Source organism: Asparagus officinalis, chromosome 6, assembly GCF_001876935.1.
Source record: "Asparagus officinalis chromosome 6, Aspof.V1, whole genome shotgun sequence".
Classification (NCBI taxonomy): Eukaryota; Viridiplantae; Streptophyta; class Magnoliopsida; order Asparagales; family Asparagaceae; genus Asparagus; species Asparagus officinalis.
This window is the reverse complement of record NC_033799.1, coordinates 36,093,769-36,109,898: the sequence shown is the minus strand read 5'-3', so window position 1 is coordinate 36,109,898 and position 16,130 is coordinate 36,093,769. Positions and strand designations below refer to the sequence as shown.

At 37.2% G+C, this 16,130-nt stretch overlaps 1 protein-coding gene across 1 annotated transcript; it reads left to right on the top strand.

Annotated features, from left to right (window-relative positions):
• On the top strand, positions 10,899–15,344 carry LOC109846056 (berberine bridge enzyme-like 22). Its single transcript, XM_020415280.1, has 2 exons — positions 10,899–11,163; positions 14,755–15,344. Exons 1-2 carry the CDS (start codon positions 10,899–10,901, stop codon positions 15,342–15,344), a joined length of 855 nt encoding a protein of 284 aa, XP_020270869.1.

Below are 16,130 nucleotides of genomic sequence, written 5' to 3'. Positions count from 1 at the left end.
GCCGTTGCCGGGTAAGGTGCTTAAGTAGGTTTTAATTATTTTGGTTCTTTAACTTGTGTGTTTTTTGTGAAGGAAACGTTTGGAGCTTGAAGATCGCGGATTGGAGAGCTAGGATTTGAAGATTTACTTTCGGGTAAGTCATCTTTCTAGTTTTTAATTCCACCCTTTAGCTACTTCTTCACATTTAGAGACAATTAGGACTTAAAAAAAAAGAAAGGATTTTTTTTTTGTTAACCATAATAAAATTCATCCTCCACTTTGACATATTCTAACAAGATAATAAACTCAAACAATTTCCTCCCTTCTTACATTTGATTGTTGTTGACCATAATTAAAAAAAAAGATTTTCTTTTTATCATCCTTTTTAGTCGCTTTTAATTTCTAGGGTTGTATTTCATATAATGTAGGAATTCACCAAAGTGATTGTTGCACTTGATTTGGCACACACTTAAAACATTCTTAAGGGCAAAACCCCAATCCAGATAAGGTAAGGGATTTCATCACCCTTTCCTTAGCCCACAAATCACTAATTCCTCACTTCACAAACCCAAGCCTTCTAAAACTTATTAGACGTTGGCCCCTAAGGATTCGAGCTCAATAAGGAACAAGAAATCCTTAAGTGAACGGTTTAAGTTTTCTTAGAATAGTTGGTGTCTAAGGAAAGGTTTAGGGGTTGCGTAAAGCGCTACCCAAAACAAATGGAATAAATTTTGAGCTTAGACCGCAATACATAAACATGCTTCCCAAATTCCTTGGTAATGAAACAAAAGATGCATATATTTTTATTTCGGATTTTGAGGAAGTGTGTATTATGATTAAAATGAGAGAATTAACCGAAGATGCGATTAAGCTTAGATTTATTCCATTTGCTCTTAAGGATAAAGCTAAAAAATGGCTGTACAGCTTACCAACAAATTCCATCACTACTTGGGAAGAATTTATCACAATTCGGTAAAGCTTAGGAACAACATCCAAAACTTTAAAATTATCCCGGGAGAACCTTTTTGGAAGTATTTTGACCGATTTAAAGATCTTCTCATCCAATGTCCTCATCACGGTTTAGAAAAATAGCGATTGTGCCAAATAATTTATGAGGAATTAGATTATTCTGTAAAAACTTTCTTAGAATCAATGTGCCACGGGGATTTTATGAGGAAAAATGCTGATGAAGCTTGTGAGTGTTTAGAGAGTCTTTCTGAAAAAATAATGTAATGGGAATAGTGCGATGATAGTGTTTCATCAGTTCCCCAATCTAAGTCTTGTGGTCTTTCCTTAGAGTCAAACATTGCTTCTGAAGCAAAGATGGCGACAATTCTGCGAACGTTAGAAGCTTTAGAAATTAAGGAATGAGCTCCAGCTCAAATCAATCATGTTTCTATCTTAGGATGTCATAATTGTCAGTCTTCTACCCACGTTTCAGAGGAATGCCCTCTCCTAGGAAACAATAACGCATTAGAATAGATGAACGCTGCATTCCAGCACCCTAGAAATGATTCATTTTCTCCAACCTACAATTCAGGTTGGAGAAATCATCCCAACTTTGCATGGAATCAAGGAAATTCTCCCGGAACTCAACACTTCACTCCCACTTCGACCCAATATTTTCCTAGGGGAAACGCAGTTCCGTTCAATTCTCATTCATAATTTTAACAACCCAATCTGCCATATCAAAATCAGTCTCCTCTTCATCAAGCTGTAATTCAGACTCCTCACAATCCAGATCAGGATAAACGTCTCAATGTATTGGAAAGGGGTTTAGAAACCATAATTAAGGCATCTACTCAAACCACGAATATGTTGACTCAAACGTCTAGCACGTTAAATTCCTTCATGCAATCAACCGGACAAATGCTCAACTCCAACACTCAAGCTATAGCTAGATTAGAATCCCAACTTGGTCAACTAGCTAGTGCCGTGAGTGAAAGAGAGAAAGGAAAATTTCCAAGTCAACCCGTGGTCAACCCTAATAACACAGGATGCAGTTCATCCTATGAAGCTCAAGTGAATGCAATCCATTCACTTCGGTCAGGTAGACAGGTCGATAATCAAGTGAGAACTCCGCCAAGTCAAACTCTTGATCCTGTACAAATTCCTTCTCCTTCTCCTTCTGATGAATCTATTCAACAATCACTCCCCTCAGATGACCAAGAACCTGAACCCGAACCTGAGCCTGCTTTTGATAGATTTAGACCGGTTGCTCCCTTTCCAGATAGACTCAGGTCTAGGAAACACTCTCCTCAGGAGGAGAAAATCCTAGAGACATTCAAGCAGGTTAAGGTCAACATTCCTCTCTTAGATGTAATTGAACAAATTCCATCTTATGCTAAATTTTTAAAAGAATTATGCACTAAGAAGAGGAGAATAAATGTTCCAAAAAAAGTCTTTTTAGCCGCCAATATTAGTGAAATGCTGTCAATTCCCATACCTTTGAAACGTAAAGATCCAGGTTCCCCCATCATTTCATGTATCATTGGTAATACTCACATTGATAAGGCGCTTTTAGACTTAGGGGCCAGTGTCGATTTGCTTTCTTATTCAGTCTATCAGTAATTGGGTCTAGGTATACTGAACCCAACCAAATGCACCTTACAATTAGCTGATAGATCTGTCAAGGTCCCTATGGGTGAGTTAGAGGATGTTCTGATTAAGGTTGGAGATTTTTTTCTAGTAGATTTTGTAGTCTTGGAAACACAGCCTATTTCCAATCCCAAAGGATAGACACCTGCCATCTTAGGACGACCGTTCTTAGCCACTTCTAATGCTCTCATTAACTGTAGAACTGGTCAAATGAAGCTGTCTTTTGGGAATTTGACTGCTGATCTTAACATTTTTAATCCAGGGGACCAACCAAATAATCAGCCTCTAGAAATAAACTACATTCAGGAAAGATCAGAAGAAGAAGAAGAAGAGTCTGATTTGAGTTTTGTAAGTTTTGAGGAAATTTTTGATGAAGAGTTAGAGTTTTTAGAAGAAGCAGATCAGGTCCTTGAGAATAATAAAACCATGTTAAACATGTGCTGCTTTGAATTAAATTTTGAAGAACTCTTTCTTGATGAACTTAGATTCTTGGAGAATAATCAACAACCAAATTTTCAGAACTTCACAGAAGAATTGGTTGTTAGAAAACAAAACTTCACAGTACAAGAGTCTAAGTTCATTAAGAAATACAAAATGCATGACACCAATAATACCTACCTTACCTTGTTGCATGAATTACTGAACACCCCGAAATGCTTGGAAATTCACATTATTAATTATATCATTCTGAATTTGTTTAAAATCCGGGGAAGAATTTTTAACAGTAAGGTAGGATTCAATGTAGAACAGAAACTCTTCATGTTGAATATTTCATTCTACATTGTTTATTTTGTTTATTTCAGAATAATAAAAAGAATTTATTCTTCTCTTATTTGAGAGTTTCTTGTTCACTTGTTAAAAAAAAAGAAAAAAAGAAAAAAAAGAAAAAAGAGAAAAAAGAGAAAAGAAAAAAAAAATAAATTTTTGATTTCATCCTCCTCAGACCAAAGGTAATTGCAGATTTTTATCAGTCAACCAAATGTAAGTGCTTCACTTCTTATCTGCTTTACTTTATGCATCATAGAGTTTGCATTGAGGACAATGCAAAATTTGGGTATGGGGGTAGGAATTAGTTATTTTTTCTCTTTATTTTATATTTTTAGTTACATTTTTGTTTTTTCCCTTTTCTTAAAAAAAATATCGTCACTTGCCAAATTGATAGAGTTATGTAATAATTGATTTATTTGATAAATTTAAAATTTTCTAATCCCTAGTTAGTTATTTACTTAAGTTCACCTTTCATGATAACTCTAAATAAATTTCTTAAGAAATGATTTTCAAAGTAGCATACTTTACTTAAGCCTTAACTTATAACTCTAAATAAATTTCTTAAGAAATGATTTTCAAAGTAGCATACTTTACTTAAGCCTTAACTTGGATTTTTATTTAAAATAATAAAATTTTTGCATGCTTAACTTAGAGTTAAAAATAATTTTTTCAAAGTGTCTTGACTTACATATTTTCAAAATATATACATATACAAAAAAAAATTACAAAAGAAGAGTGCGAAAAATAGGCACCAAAAAGAAAAAAAATAATACTCTTGAATTCTAGGTGATTCTATCTTATAAAGCCTAAGCTGACCGAGTAATTAAGCCCAATGAGTATTTCCATACTTAATGACCTAAGCCCAATTAGGTTGGGATCCATTGACCCAAAACTCGTTAAAAGGTCACTTAGAAAGCCCGTTAAAGTAGAAAAAAAATCACCAATGATGAAAGAGTTAAAAAAAATTAATAAATGTTTTACGGTTGTATATATGGTCTTGGAAAATATTTTAAATCAAGTAACTTGAAAATTATTTAAAACAAAGAGTTAGCATGTTCTTTTCAAAACTTTTAAATTAAATTTCTAAGTTTGGCTTGGTTTTGTATTGCTACAATGAGAAGATTTTCTTAAAAATATACCTTAGAGTTATATATAAAAATGTTTTCTTGAGTGATAACTGGCTCCAATTAGATTATCTAAAAGTTATCAAGTGAATTTAGTTATTTACTGACTTCTTTAATTTGGCAAGTTGACCGAATTTTGTGGGTATATTCACTGCAAACCCTCACGAGACTACAACTCGTCCACTAGGGTAACCTAGGGGTTTAAAGGCTTGTTGTATGCGCTAAATACAACCGCGATTCCTGCGAAAGTGAGTTAGGATTTTTCTTTTTCTTTCTTTGCTAGAGGACTAGCAAAAGTTTAGGTATGGGGGTATTTGATAATTATATTTTTATTACAATGTTATACCCTTATTATCTATTTTATATGAATAAATATACCACTAATAATTGCTTTTATTTTTAATTACAGGTTAATAAAGAATAAATCTCAAAAATCCCATCTCTCAACAAAGGCCCTTGAGTAATGAAGAAATAAGAGAAATTCAAATAATTGAATTTTAAAAGGCCCAAAGAATTAGAATGGACTTGAATGCAAAGAGTGAAATGAATTGGGCTTTTATGCAAAAGATTACGAAATGGAGACTTGATTGCAGTTGAAAATCACATGGGCTGCTGAATTGATTTTGAAAATCAATGAAAGAGGACTGGACATGGGCTTAAGATTTTAATCAAATGAAATGGACTTGGATGGGCCGGATTTTCATTTATTCTTGTGAAAATCAAATGAATAATTGATTTGGCCGGATTTGCTTTGGAAATGAAGATCATTGTGTGCAAATAATCCATTGGGCCGGACTTGTTGGCTTGGATTTCATAAGAAAATTGTCTTCATCAATAGGCCGGACCTTGATTTGCTACAGGTTGATTCCGAAAATCATTTAGTGCAGAGTTGATTTTTAAAATCAAATGAAATCTATAGGAGGCCGGTCTTGGACTTGAAGTGCTGCAGGCTTGAGAATTTAATTTAGAAATGCAAATGGCCGGACATGCTACTGCTGAGAACTTAATGGGCCGTAGCTTGTTATTTTGAAAATCAAATGAGAACTTAATGGGCCGGAATTGCTGCACAGGAAAATCAAAACTTCATGGACCGGACTTGAGTAATTGGATTATGATTTTCTTTTGAAAAACAAATGAATCATATGGGCTTCCTATGTTGGGCTAGAGAAGAACAAAAAGTAAATTCAAAGGTGGAGATTGTTGCTTGGGGCTCAAGACAAATCAAATGGCTCATATTTATTGAAGATTACTATAAATAGGGGTAGAGAGTGAGGGGTTAAGGGTGTGAACATTTTTGTAACTCCTTTTGGAGAGGAGAGCTACGCTTAATTGAGAATGTCTTCCAAAATTGTAACTTTTGTTACAATTAATAATAATAATAATTTTTTCACCACTTTAAATTTTTCTCTTCTTCTCTTTGTTGGATGATAAATATAAAGATGAAGATGGAGAATTATTTAAAGGTTTGCATTTCTTTTCTTTTTCTCTTTTATTGCTTATTAGTTTAGATTTATTTCTATGCTTGTAGTTAGATTTTATTTTCTTGTTAAATAGCCAAGAGGCTAGAACCCTCTTGCCTTAGATTTATTTCATGCTCATAGATTAGATTTATTTTCATACTTATAGAGTAGATTTATTTTCTTTTTACAATTTATTTTATAGTTTAGATTTTACAATTTATTTTGTAGTTAGATTTTAATTTCTTGTACTATTCACCTTGAGGCTAGAACCCTCTTGGGTTTAGTTTTTCTTTTTGTTTATTTTTATTTTGTTTGATTCGCCTTTAGGCTAGAACCCTCTAGGAAATCGCCCTTTTCTAAGAAGTGGGTTCAATTTTAGATTACCCATATCTATAATTGAATCCACCATCTTTAATTTCTTGCATTTTCTTTTATTCTAGAATTTTGTTCTTCATTCTTGATTTTTTATTTGTTTCTTGATTTTATTCATTTTTCCTTCTCACCTTATTGATCATACTCATTCTCTTTTACATCCACTCTCACTTACACTTTGTACCTATTTACACACCACTTTTACTCTTTAAATCTCTTCACAATCACATTTACTCATCACTCCTATTTGTCACGCACATAAAATAAGAACCAATTTTATATTTTCTCCTACAAAACACTTTCCTCGTGGGATCGATATCTTAAATACTATAACTTGACACGGTTGTGCACTTGCAACCTTTTTGGTACATGTTTATGCCGCATCAGGCTCCCGAATTCAACATCCACTCTGTGGAGTCGGCATAACAAACCGACGGTAGTGCAGGGCATGAATAGCCCAAAGAATCTGAATCTGAATGTTTGCCAACATCTTTTGTAACATTCACTTCTGAAGCTTGTACAAGTTTCCCCTTATTCTTCCTGGCTTTGTCCTTCAACTTTGGTCAATCTTCCAATATCTCTCTTTATTATAAAAACAACATTGATTTCTACCAACACTCTTATAGGCACCTCTATTCTTCAATTTTGAGCGGTTGACTTGGCGACGGTTTGGACTACGACCTCGAACTGCTAATGCATCTCCCGATACCTTCTCGGAGGGTTCACCACCACTCTTACTCAACTCATAATTCACTAAATATGAGGTCACCTCCTTGTAGCAAACAGTAGCTCTTCCATTGATCATAGTAAGAACAAACGTACCATAATTATCCTCGGGCAACGAACACAAAAGTAGCATCGCATTGTCTTCATCCTCAACCGTGATGTCTACATTGGTCATATCTGAAAGTAGCTTTGTGAAATTGTTTACATGCTCCCTAATGGAAACTCCCTTCTTCATCTTGAACTGGTAAAACCTCTTCTTCAAGTAAAACCGATTCTCAATGCTCTTCGTAAGATACTTCTTATTGAGTATTTCCCACATTCTCTTCGTCGACGTCTCGTTCATCATGTTATAAATAAGATCCGGCGTAAAGTATGACCGAATAACTCCACAAGCCATACTATTCATTTTCTTCCAAACCTTATCCTACATATCAGCGGGTTTCTCTTGTAACTCAAGAGTCTCCTCCAAATTCTGTGTATCCAACGTGTCCATCACCTGACACCTCCACAAACTAAAATTAATCTTACCGTCGAACTTCAGAACATCAATCTTCGTGTTATTGATGCTCAGACTCTGTATCGCCTTCGTAAGAGACTAACCTGATGTGCTTGCTTCTCTTATATTATCGATCTAACTCTTTAAATAGGAATTCTTTATCGAATCCTTCGAACAAGCCTCAAGCCAAACCTGAAGCTCTGATATCACTTGTTGTGCGCGGCGGAAGCTCGAAACCACATGAACAAGAATGAGATAAATCACAACCAATAAGCCAAACACAATACCATAACAAGACAAATGAATTTTATGTAATTCAGCAAGTTACCTACATCAACGGGGTAAGAAGGGGAAAGTTCTTACTATTAGAAATCAAGAGAATACAAATAGGGATAAATCTCACCAAATAAACCCTAAAACAAAGCCTCTAGATCTCCCACAACTCTTCTATAATTGGATGTAATAATCCCCTCTCAAAGACTGCTCAAAACATCCTTTCTTAACCTTAATTAATTAGGATTATGATTATATATCAACTCAGAATAAAACGGGTTAGAAAACCAAACTTAACTGCAGAACCGAATCACCACACGTGGTCGACCGGATCCAACGACTAAGACTAAAAACCCTTACAGGGTTTGGCCGGTCGACTACAGAACCCATCCGAGATCAACTATCTGAGATCAACTATCCTATAAATATGTTGATATCTAGGCTTTCATTGTGCGGGGAACAAAAACGCAGAGAAAAATTTATGTTTTTGCGGCTGTTTTTGAGAGAGATAAATAGAGGGTTAGTCGGCCTCTTTTTAGGAGTTTTTAGGAGGCTTAGATCTGAGATCTTGAGGAGAGAATAAGAGAGATTTACAAAAGAGAGGTCAATTTCTTTTGGGTAAAAATCAGATCTCTTTTTTTAGACGAGCTTGTGGATTGTACAAGTCGTCGGTGTTCTCCTCATAGTAGAATCTCCCCTCACCCCTCCCGTGGCATAGGCAATTTTTCTGAACCACGTAAATCTCATGTCTTTATTGTTTTATGGGTGTTGGCTATTGTTTGTAGTTTTCCTCGACATTTCAGTCCTAGAACTGATGAGAGAAAGAGTGCATATTTTACTTTGTTGAAATATTTTACTTTCTATTCTAGTTTCCTTTGAGAAACAATAATTTCACTATCTATTCTAGTTTCCTTTGAGAAACAAGAATATAGATGTTGACTTGTGTTTTTATGATAACAAAAGTTAGGACTTTCTCTCAGGTGATATCGCTTTCGCGGCGGTGGGCATGACTCTGCGCCCAACAATTGGTATAAGAGATTTTATTCAGATTGGAGGTGGTAGAATTTCTTATCTGAGGTGGTGCATGATTTTGTGTAGTGAACATAAGGTGTTTGAATTCCCGAGAGAGGCAGTTTATTAATACAAGCGGATAATGGCGTCTACCAGTAAAATGGTTAAAGTGGGAAAGTACGAGATTAAAAAATTCAATAGGAAGAATAATTTTTCTTATTGGAGGATGCAGATGAAGAACTTATTGATTTCGCAGAAATTGCACAAAGCTTTGACGGGAAAAGAGAAGAAGCACGATGATATGTCTGATGAGGATTAGGAGGAGTTGGATCTTAAAGTACGGGCGTCGATTATCCTTTGCCTTGAAAGAGATATAGCTTTCTTGGTAGATGGAAAGGAAACGGCTGTAGGCGTGTGGTAGAAGTTAGAAAGCATCTTTATGACGAAGAGTCTAACGAACCAGATCTATTTAAAATGTAAATTGTATACTTGCAAGATGGAGGATGGATCATCAATTCGGGAATACATCAACAAGTTTGATAGGATAATATCATATTTGAAGGACATCGATGTGATTGTAGAAGACGAGGATCAGGCGCTTCTACTACTTCTATCTCTGTAAAAGTCTTATGAGAACCTGGTGCAAAGACTGATGCTTATGGGAGACAATTTGACGATGGATGAGACTAGAACAACACTTGTAGCAGATAATCTTCGGAAGATTACAACCAATAACATGACTACTGGTGGTAACAAAGAACAAACGTAAGGATTGTTTGCTAGAGGAAGGAGTAATGAGCGAGGAAAAAAGTAAGGGAGGAAAGTCTAGATCTAAATCGAGACATCTTGCGGGAAGAGCATGCTTCAAATACGGTGAAGTTGGGCATTTTAAGGTCGACTGTCCAAACAAGAGAGTAGGTGGGAAGAACAACAACAACAAGACTGAGAGGAGAGAAGGTAAGGAAGAAGTGAGCTATGCTTCAGAGGAAGGGAGCGATAAAGAATGCTATGTTGTTACGGGTTGCGAAGATATCTCCGGTAAGTAGATACTTGATTCATGTTACTCTTACCACATGTGTCCAAATAGGAAGTGGTTTACTACCTATAGAAGCATTGATGGTGAAACTGTATTGATGGGGAATAACCATGCTTGTAAAATGATGGGGCTCGGTGATATATAAATCAAGATGTATGATGGAGTGGTTAGAACCCTAACGGACGTGCGGCACGTTCCCGACTTGTGGAAGAATCTTGTCTCAGTGGGTGCATTGGACTCCGGTGGTTATAGGATTGCTACAGAGAACAGAGTAAAGAAGATTGTTTGAGGTTCTCTAACAGTGATGCAGGGTGTTCGTCACGGTAATTTATATACCCTCTCGGGTACGACGGTGATAGGAAATGTAATGGTTAGAACCAAAGGAAATAGTGGAGACCCATGTGAGCACATACGGTTATGGCATAGGCAGCTTGGGCACATGTCAGAGAAGGGTCTGGATCTGCTTGGTAAAGAGGGTTTGCTGAAAAATCTAAAGAAACCTTGTATGGATTTTTGTGATGATTGTGTGTATGAAAAGGTGCACAGAGTCCAGTTCTTAAAAAGCAATCACAAGAGTAGAGGTATACTAGATTATGTGCACACGGATGTTTGGGGTTCAGCTCAGACAACTTCCAAGGGTGGTTCCAGGTATTTTGTCTCGTTCATAGATGATCATTCGAGATATGCTTGGATTTATTTTCTTAACCATAAGAATGAGGTATTGGAGACATTCAAGAAGTGGAAAGTAATGATTGAGAACATGACTTGTAAGAAATTGAAGACACTTACAGAGTATACAGATGGTGCTTTCAAGGAGTTTTGTGATTAAGAGGGCATTGTTCGACACTAGACAGTCAGATCAACACCATAGCAGAACGGGGTTGCGGAGAGACTGAACCGAACATTGCAAGATAAGGCAATGAGTATGCGATCTTATGCTAGATTGGGCAATGAATAATGGGCAGAAGCAGTGGCTACAATATGTTACATTGTGAATCGTTCTCCACATTCTACACTAGATGGTGATACACCCTATAGGGTGTGGTCAGGGGAACATGCAGATTATGAGAGGCTCAGAATTTTCAGATGTACTACCTACTATCATGTTAATGAGGGCCAAGAAGGTGATATTCTTAGGGTATGCAAAGGACGTAAAAGGCTACCGCCTTTGGTGTATAGAAGATTCGAAGTTCGTGATTAGCATGGACGTTACCTTTAATGAGAAATCCATGATTGCTAAGGCGCCCAAGGATAATGGTGTTGGGACTGTTGGGACTACCAAGTCCCAGGTTATTAAGATAGAACCTAAGGACCAACCAGGTTCTAGTCATGTTCAAGTGGGAAATCTGGTAGATGATGAGCTTGAGCAGGAGGAGGTTCAGCAAGAAAATACACAAGCATTATAACAGCAGCAACTCGAGGATAGTTTAGCTTCCACTAGACCAAGGCGAGCATACAAGCAAGTACTGAAGATGGGGGCTGATCAACCCTTGAAGAACTATGGGCAGGTTAATTTGGTGGAATACGCACTCTCGGTGGAGGAAGATGAGCCGGTCTCCTTTAAGAAAGCTATTCGGGATAAAGATAGTGAGAGTTGGTTGGCTGCGATAGAAGAGGAGATGAAATCTCTTCAGAAGAACCAAACATGGGAGGTGGTCCCATTACCCGTAGGAAGAAAAGCTATTGGTTGTAAGTAAGTGTATAAAAGAAAGGAAGATCCTTCAGAGCTCGGTGGTACAAGGTACAAGGTGAGACTAGTAGCTAAAGGATTTGCAAAAAGAGAGGGTGTGGATTACAATAAGATATTTTCTCCGATAGTAAAACACACTTCTATTCGGGTGCTATTGAGTATTGTTACTCATGGTGATCTTGAGCTGGAACAACTCGATGTTAAAATGACTTTCTTGCACGGAGACTTGGAGGAAGAGATCAACATATGCATCAACCTGAGGGTTATAAGATTAAGGATAAGGAGCATCATGTATATCGCTTGAGGAAGTCACTCTATGGACTGAAGTAATCTCCTCGGCAGTGGTACAAGCGATTTGACTCATTCATACTGAAGCATGGGTTTTCCTGAAACAATTATGATTGCTGTGCTTACATTCGGAAGCTTCGTGGAGATGATTATATCTATCTTCTTTTGTATGTGGATGACATGCTTATTGCTTCTAAGAGTAGGGTGAAGATAGATAGACTAAAATCTTAACTTGGTAAAGAGTTTGAGGTGAAGGATATGGCGCTGCAAGGAAAATACTAGGTTTGGAGATTAGGAGAGAGCGGACGAATAAACGATTGTTCTTGAGTCAGAAGGGCTACATAGAACGGGTGATCGCAAGGTTCATGATGCAAAATATAAAGTCGGTGGTGACTCCATTGGCTCCACATGTTAGGTTTTCAGGTAAACAATCTCCCACTACAGCGGAAGATAAGGCACACATAGAGCGTGTTCCTTATGCTAGTGCAGTTGGGAGTTTGATGTACGTCATGGTGTGTACACGCCCAGATATTTCACAGGCGATTAGTGTGGTCAGCAGGTTCATGGCGAATCCGGAAAAGGCGCACTGAGAAGCGGTGAAATGGGTCCTGAGGTACTTAAAGGGTACTGCGGATACTAGTCTGTGTTTTGGTGGAGATACGTGTCAAATTGATGGATTTGTTGACTCTGGTTATCCAGGCGATCTAGATAGACGGCGATCTACTACTGGTTATGTATTCAGGATACATGAAGCTCCAGTTAGTTGGTGATCGATGTTGCAGGCTACAGTGACACTTTCTACTACAGAGACCGAGTACATGGCCATGACGGAGGGAGTGAAGGGAGCATTATGGTTGTGGGGTCTTCTAGATGATTTGGTGATTGAGCAGGAGAACGTGAACTTATGGTGTGACAGTCAAAGTACGATTCACTTGGTGAAGAATCAAGTTCATCATGCTCGTACCAAGCATATCGATGTCAGATATCATTTTGTGCAGGACGTCATAGGAATATAATATTTCTCTCATGAAGGTGTACACGAATGAGAATCCAACAGACATGTTGACCAAGATAGTTACAGGTAGCAAGTTTAAGCATTGCTTGGACTTGCTTCATATCAGCCCATGTTGATTTGCCCAAGAGGGCATGGCCCTTCGGGGCGGTGATGGGGTGAGGTGGAGACTATGATGGAGAACAATAGTAGAACTACGGTTAGTTTGATCCTGGTGGAGGGTATGTAGGTAGCCGCGGTAAAGTGGCGCAGCTGGTTTGGCCTGGTTTGACCAATGGAGATCTCTCTGGTGATGTTTGTGATGTTCTTCTGGTGTTCGTCCATAATTTAAGGTTTATCAAATGATGTACGAGGTGAAGAATTGTGAGTGGGGGCCACCCACGTGCCTTAGCCTTTTCGTGTGAGCTCCTTTTCCGCGTGAGATGAAAAGCCTTAGCCATTCACGCAAAAATCAAAACAGCAGCAGAGGCCGGAGCGTGGGGGCCCACCCGAGATCAACTATCCTATAAATATATGTTGATCTCTAGGGTTTCATTGTGCGGGGAACGAAAACGCCGAGAAAAATTGTGTTTTTGTAGCTGTTTTTCGGAGAGATAAATAGAGGGTTAGTCGGCCTCTTTTCAGGAGTTTTTTAGGAGGCTTAGATCTGATATCTTGAGGAGAGAATAAGAGAGATTTACAAAAGAGAGGTCAATTTATTTTGGGTAAAAATCAGATCTCTTTTCTTTTAGACGAGCTTGTGGATTGTACAAGTCGTCGGTGTTCTCCTCATAGTGGAATCTCCCCTCACCCCTCCCGTGGACATAGGCAATTTTGCCGAACCACGTAAATATCATGTCTTTATTGTTTTCTAGGTGTTGGCTATTGCTTGTAGTTTCCCTCGACATTTCAGTCCTAGAATTGATGAGAGGAAGAGTGCATATTTTACTTTGTTAAAATATTTTACTTTATATTCTAGTTTTCTTTGAGAAACAAGAATTTCACTATCTATTCTAGTTTCCTTTGAGAAACAAGAATATAGAGGTTGACTTGTGTTTTTGTGATAACAAAAGTCAGGACTTTCTATCAGGTGATATCGCTTCCGCGGCGGTGGGTGTGACTCTGCGCCTAACAGAGTTTGTTGTGTATTTTGCTAGGATGAGCAATGGGGGAGCCTTTAGAGGTTTTATTGGATAGAGGGAAACCTTAGGAGTCTTTTAAGGGCCTGTTCGTTTGCCTAAAAAAAAGAGGGAAATCAAAGAAATGGAAAACTATTAAAATGAAGAATTGTTTTTGGAGTGTTTGGTTGGCTAAAAAAGAAGGAAATCAAAGAAATAAAATTGAAATGATGTTAGTTGTCACCTTATTATTGGATGATGTTTGTGATTTTTTAAGAAAACTAGTTTTGGAGTGTTCGGTTGGCGAAAAAAAATAAGGAAATGAATTATAAGAAACCTATTTCCTGTAGTTTCTTGTTTTCTTTTGTTCGGTTCATTCTTAAAAATAAGAAATGAAATGAGATGAGATGAGTTGTCATTGTATTATTGGGTGATGTGAAGAAAGATTAAGAAAAGTGTTTTTATAACTTTTTGGGATGAAAATGAAGAAATGAAATGTTAATGAGATGAGGTGAATTGTTATAATATTTTATTGGATGATGTGAGTGATTTGAAATGATGAGAAGAGATGAGTTGAGTGATGTTTGGATGAAAATAATATTTTATTAGATGTGATGGATGAGTTGTTAGATAAAAATAATATTTTATTAGATGTGATGGATGAGTGGTTAGATAAAAATCATATTTTATTAGATGATGTGGATGAGTTGTTGGATGAAAATAATATTTTATTGGATGTTGTGGGTGAGTTTTAGGGATGGAAATGGAGGAAATGGTGAGTTTTGAGATTTTCACCATTTCCATTTCCATTTCTTGGTTTTTAGAAAACAAACGAACAGGCCCTAATGGTAAATCAGACTTTGTGACTGAACCCATCCCTGAATCTTCCTGGAGAAGTGTTTGGCCCAGGTTTTTGGATGAAGGCGCAGGGAAATTGATCTTGGAACCTTTTGGCGGAAAAATGAGCGAAATCTCAGAATCTGAGACTCCATTTGCTTATAGGGCTGGGTATTTGTACAATGTCAATTATTATGTGGATTGGATTGACAGAAGCGAAGAAGAAACAAGAAAGCACATGGATTGGATTTGTAGGCTCTATAACGAGATGGGTCCTTATGTTTCTAAGAATCCTAGAGCTTCATATGTTAACTTCAGGGATCTTGATTTAGGAAGTAATATTGATGAGGGTAGTCTGAGTAGTAGATATTCAAATGCCAAGATTTGGGGGGAGAGGTATTTTAAGGGTAATTTTGAGAGGTTGGCAAAGGTAAAAGGAAGAGTTGATCCTAGTGATTTTTTCAGGAATGAGCAGAGCATTCCATCTCTTGTGGAAGAGGAAATTGTGGAGGATAACAAGGGTAAAGTTGAGGGTGAGAGCTCAAGCCATCAAAATTTATTGTCCAACATGTTTTGATAATGCCAAGGCAAAGATGCAATTTTGTTAAGAGAAATCTGTAATTCTCCAAGTAGACAGTACGCTGCATGAAATTCAATGGGATGCTAGTGACCAAACAAGTACGTTGTACTTTGTATGTTTTCTTTGTGTAGAAATGTTAGGGGCACACCCCTAACCACACCCTCTACCACACATTCTCTCCCTCTATAGTGCATTGGGCCCCACATCAATTTTTTTAAAAAAAATTGATGTGAGGCCTAATGCACTATAGAGGGAGAGAATGTGTGGTAGAGGGTATGGTTGTGGGTGTGCCCCTAACACTACTCTTCTTTGTGAGTATGTAGAAGTGCAGTAGTACAAAGGTGCTATTTGCATTCTAATTCTAACCAGGTAAAATACGCCCACTTCTTGTCGTTTTCCCCGAGTGAAACCGTGGCACGCTTCCCCATGTTTTATTAGTAAAAGACAAACGAAACGAAACGAAACGAAACGAAAATGTACATGCTGCAAACGGAAAAGTTCAAGCTAATCATCTGATGTCAATAGTAAGAAAGCTTGCCAAATTACCTTTTCCCCCCTATATTTCTTCCATAGGACAGGTGGTCGATTACTTTACCAAAATACAAATTAAGTGTAACTTCAACATTTCTTGTCCAAAAAATCTCGATTAACATTTGGGCTCAAACATTGTATTAGACCTGGTGAGGCAATACTATATATTTGCAATTATATTGTTTCTTTTTTAATATATGAATCCCTGTGCATGAAAATATTTTAATTGATAGTTTTTTCTTCTTCATCTTC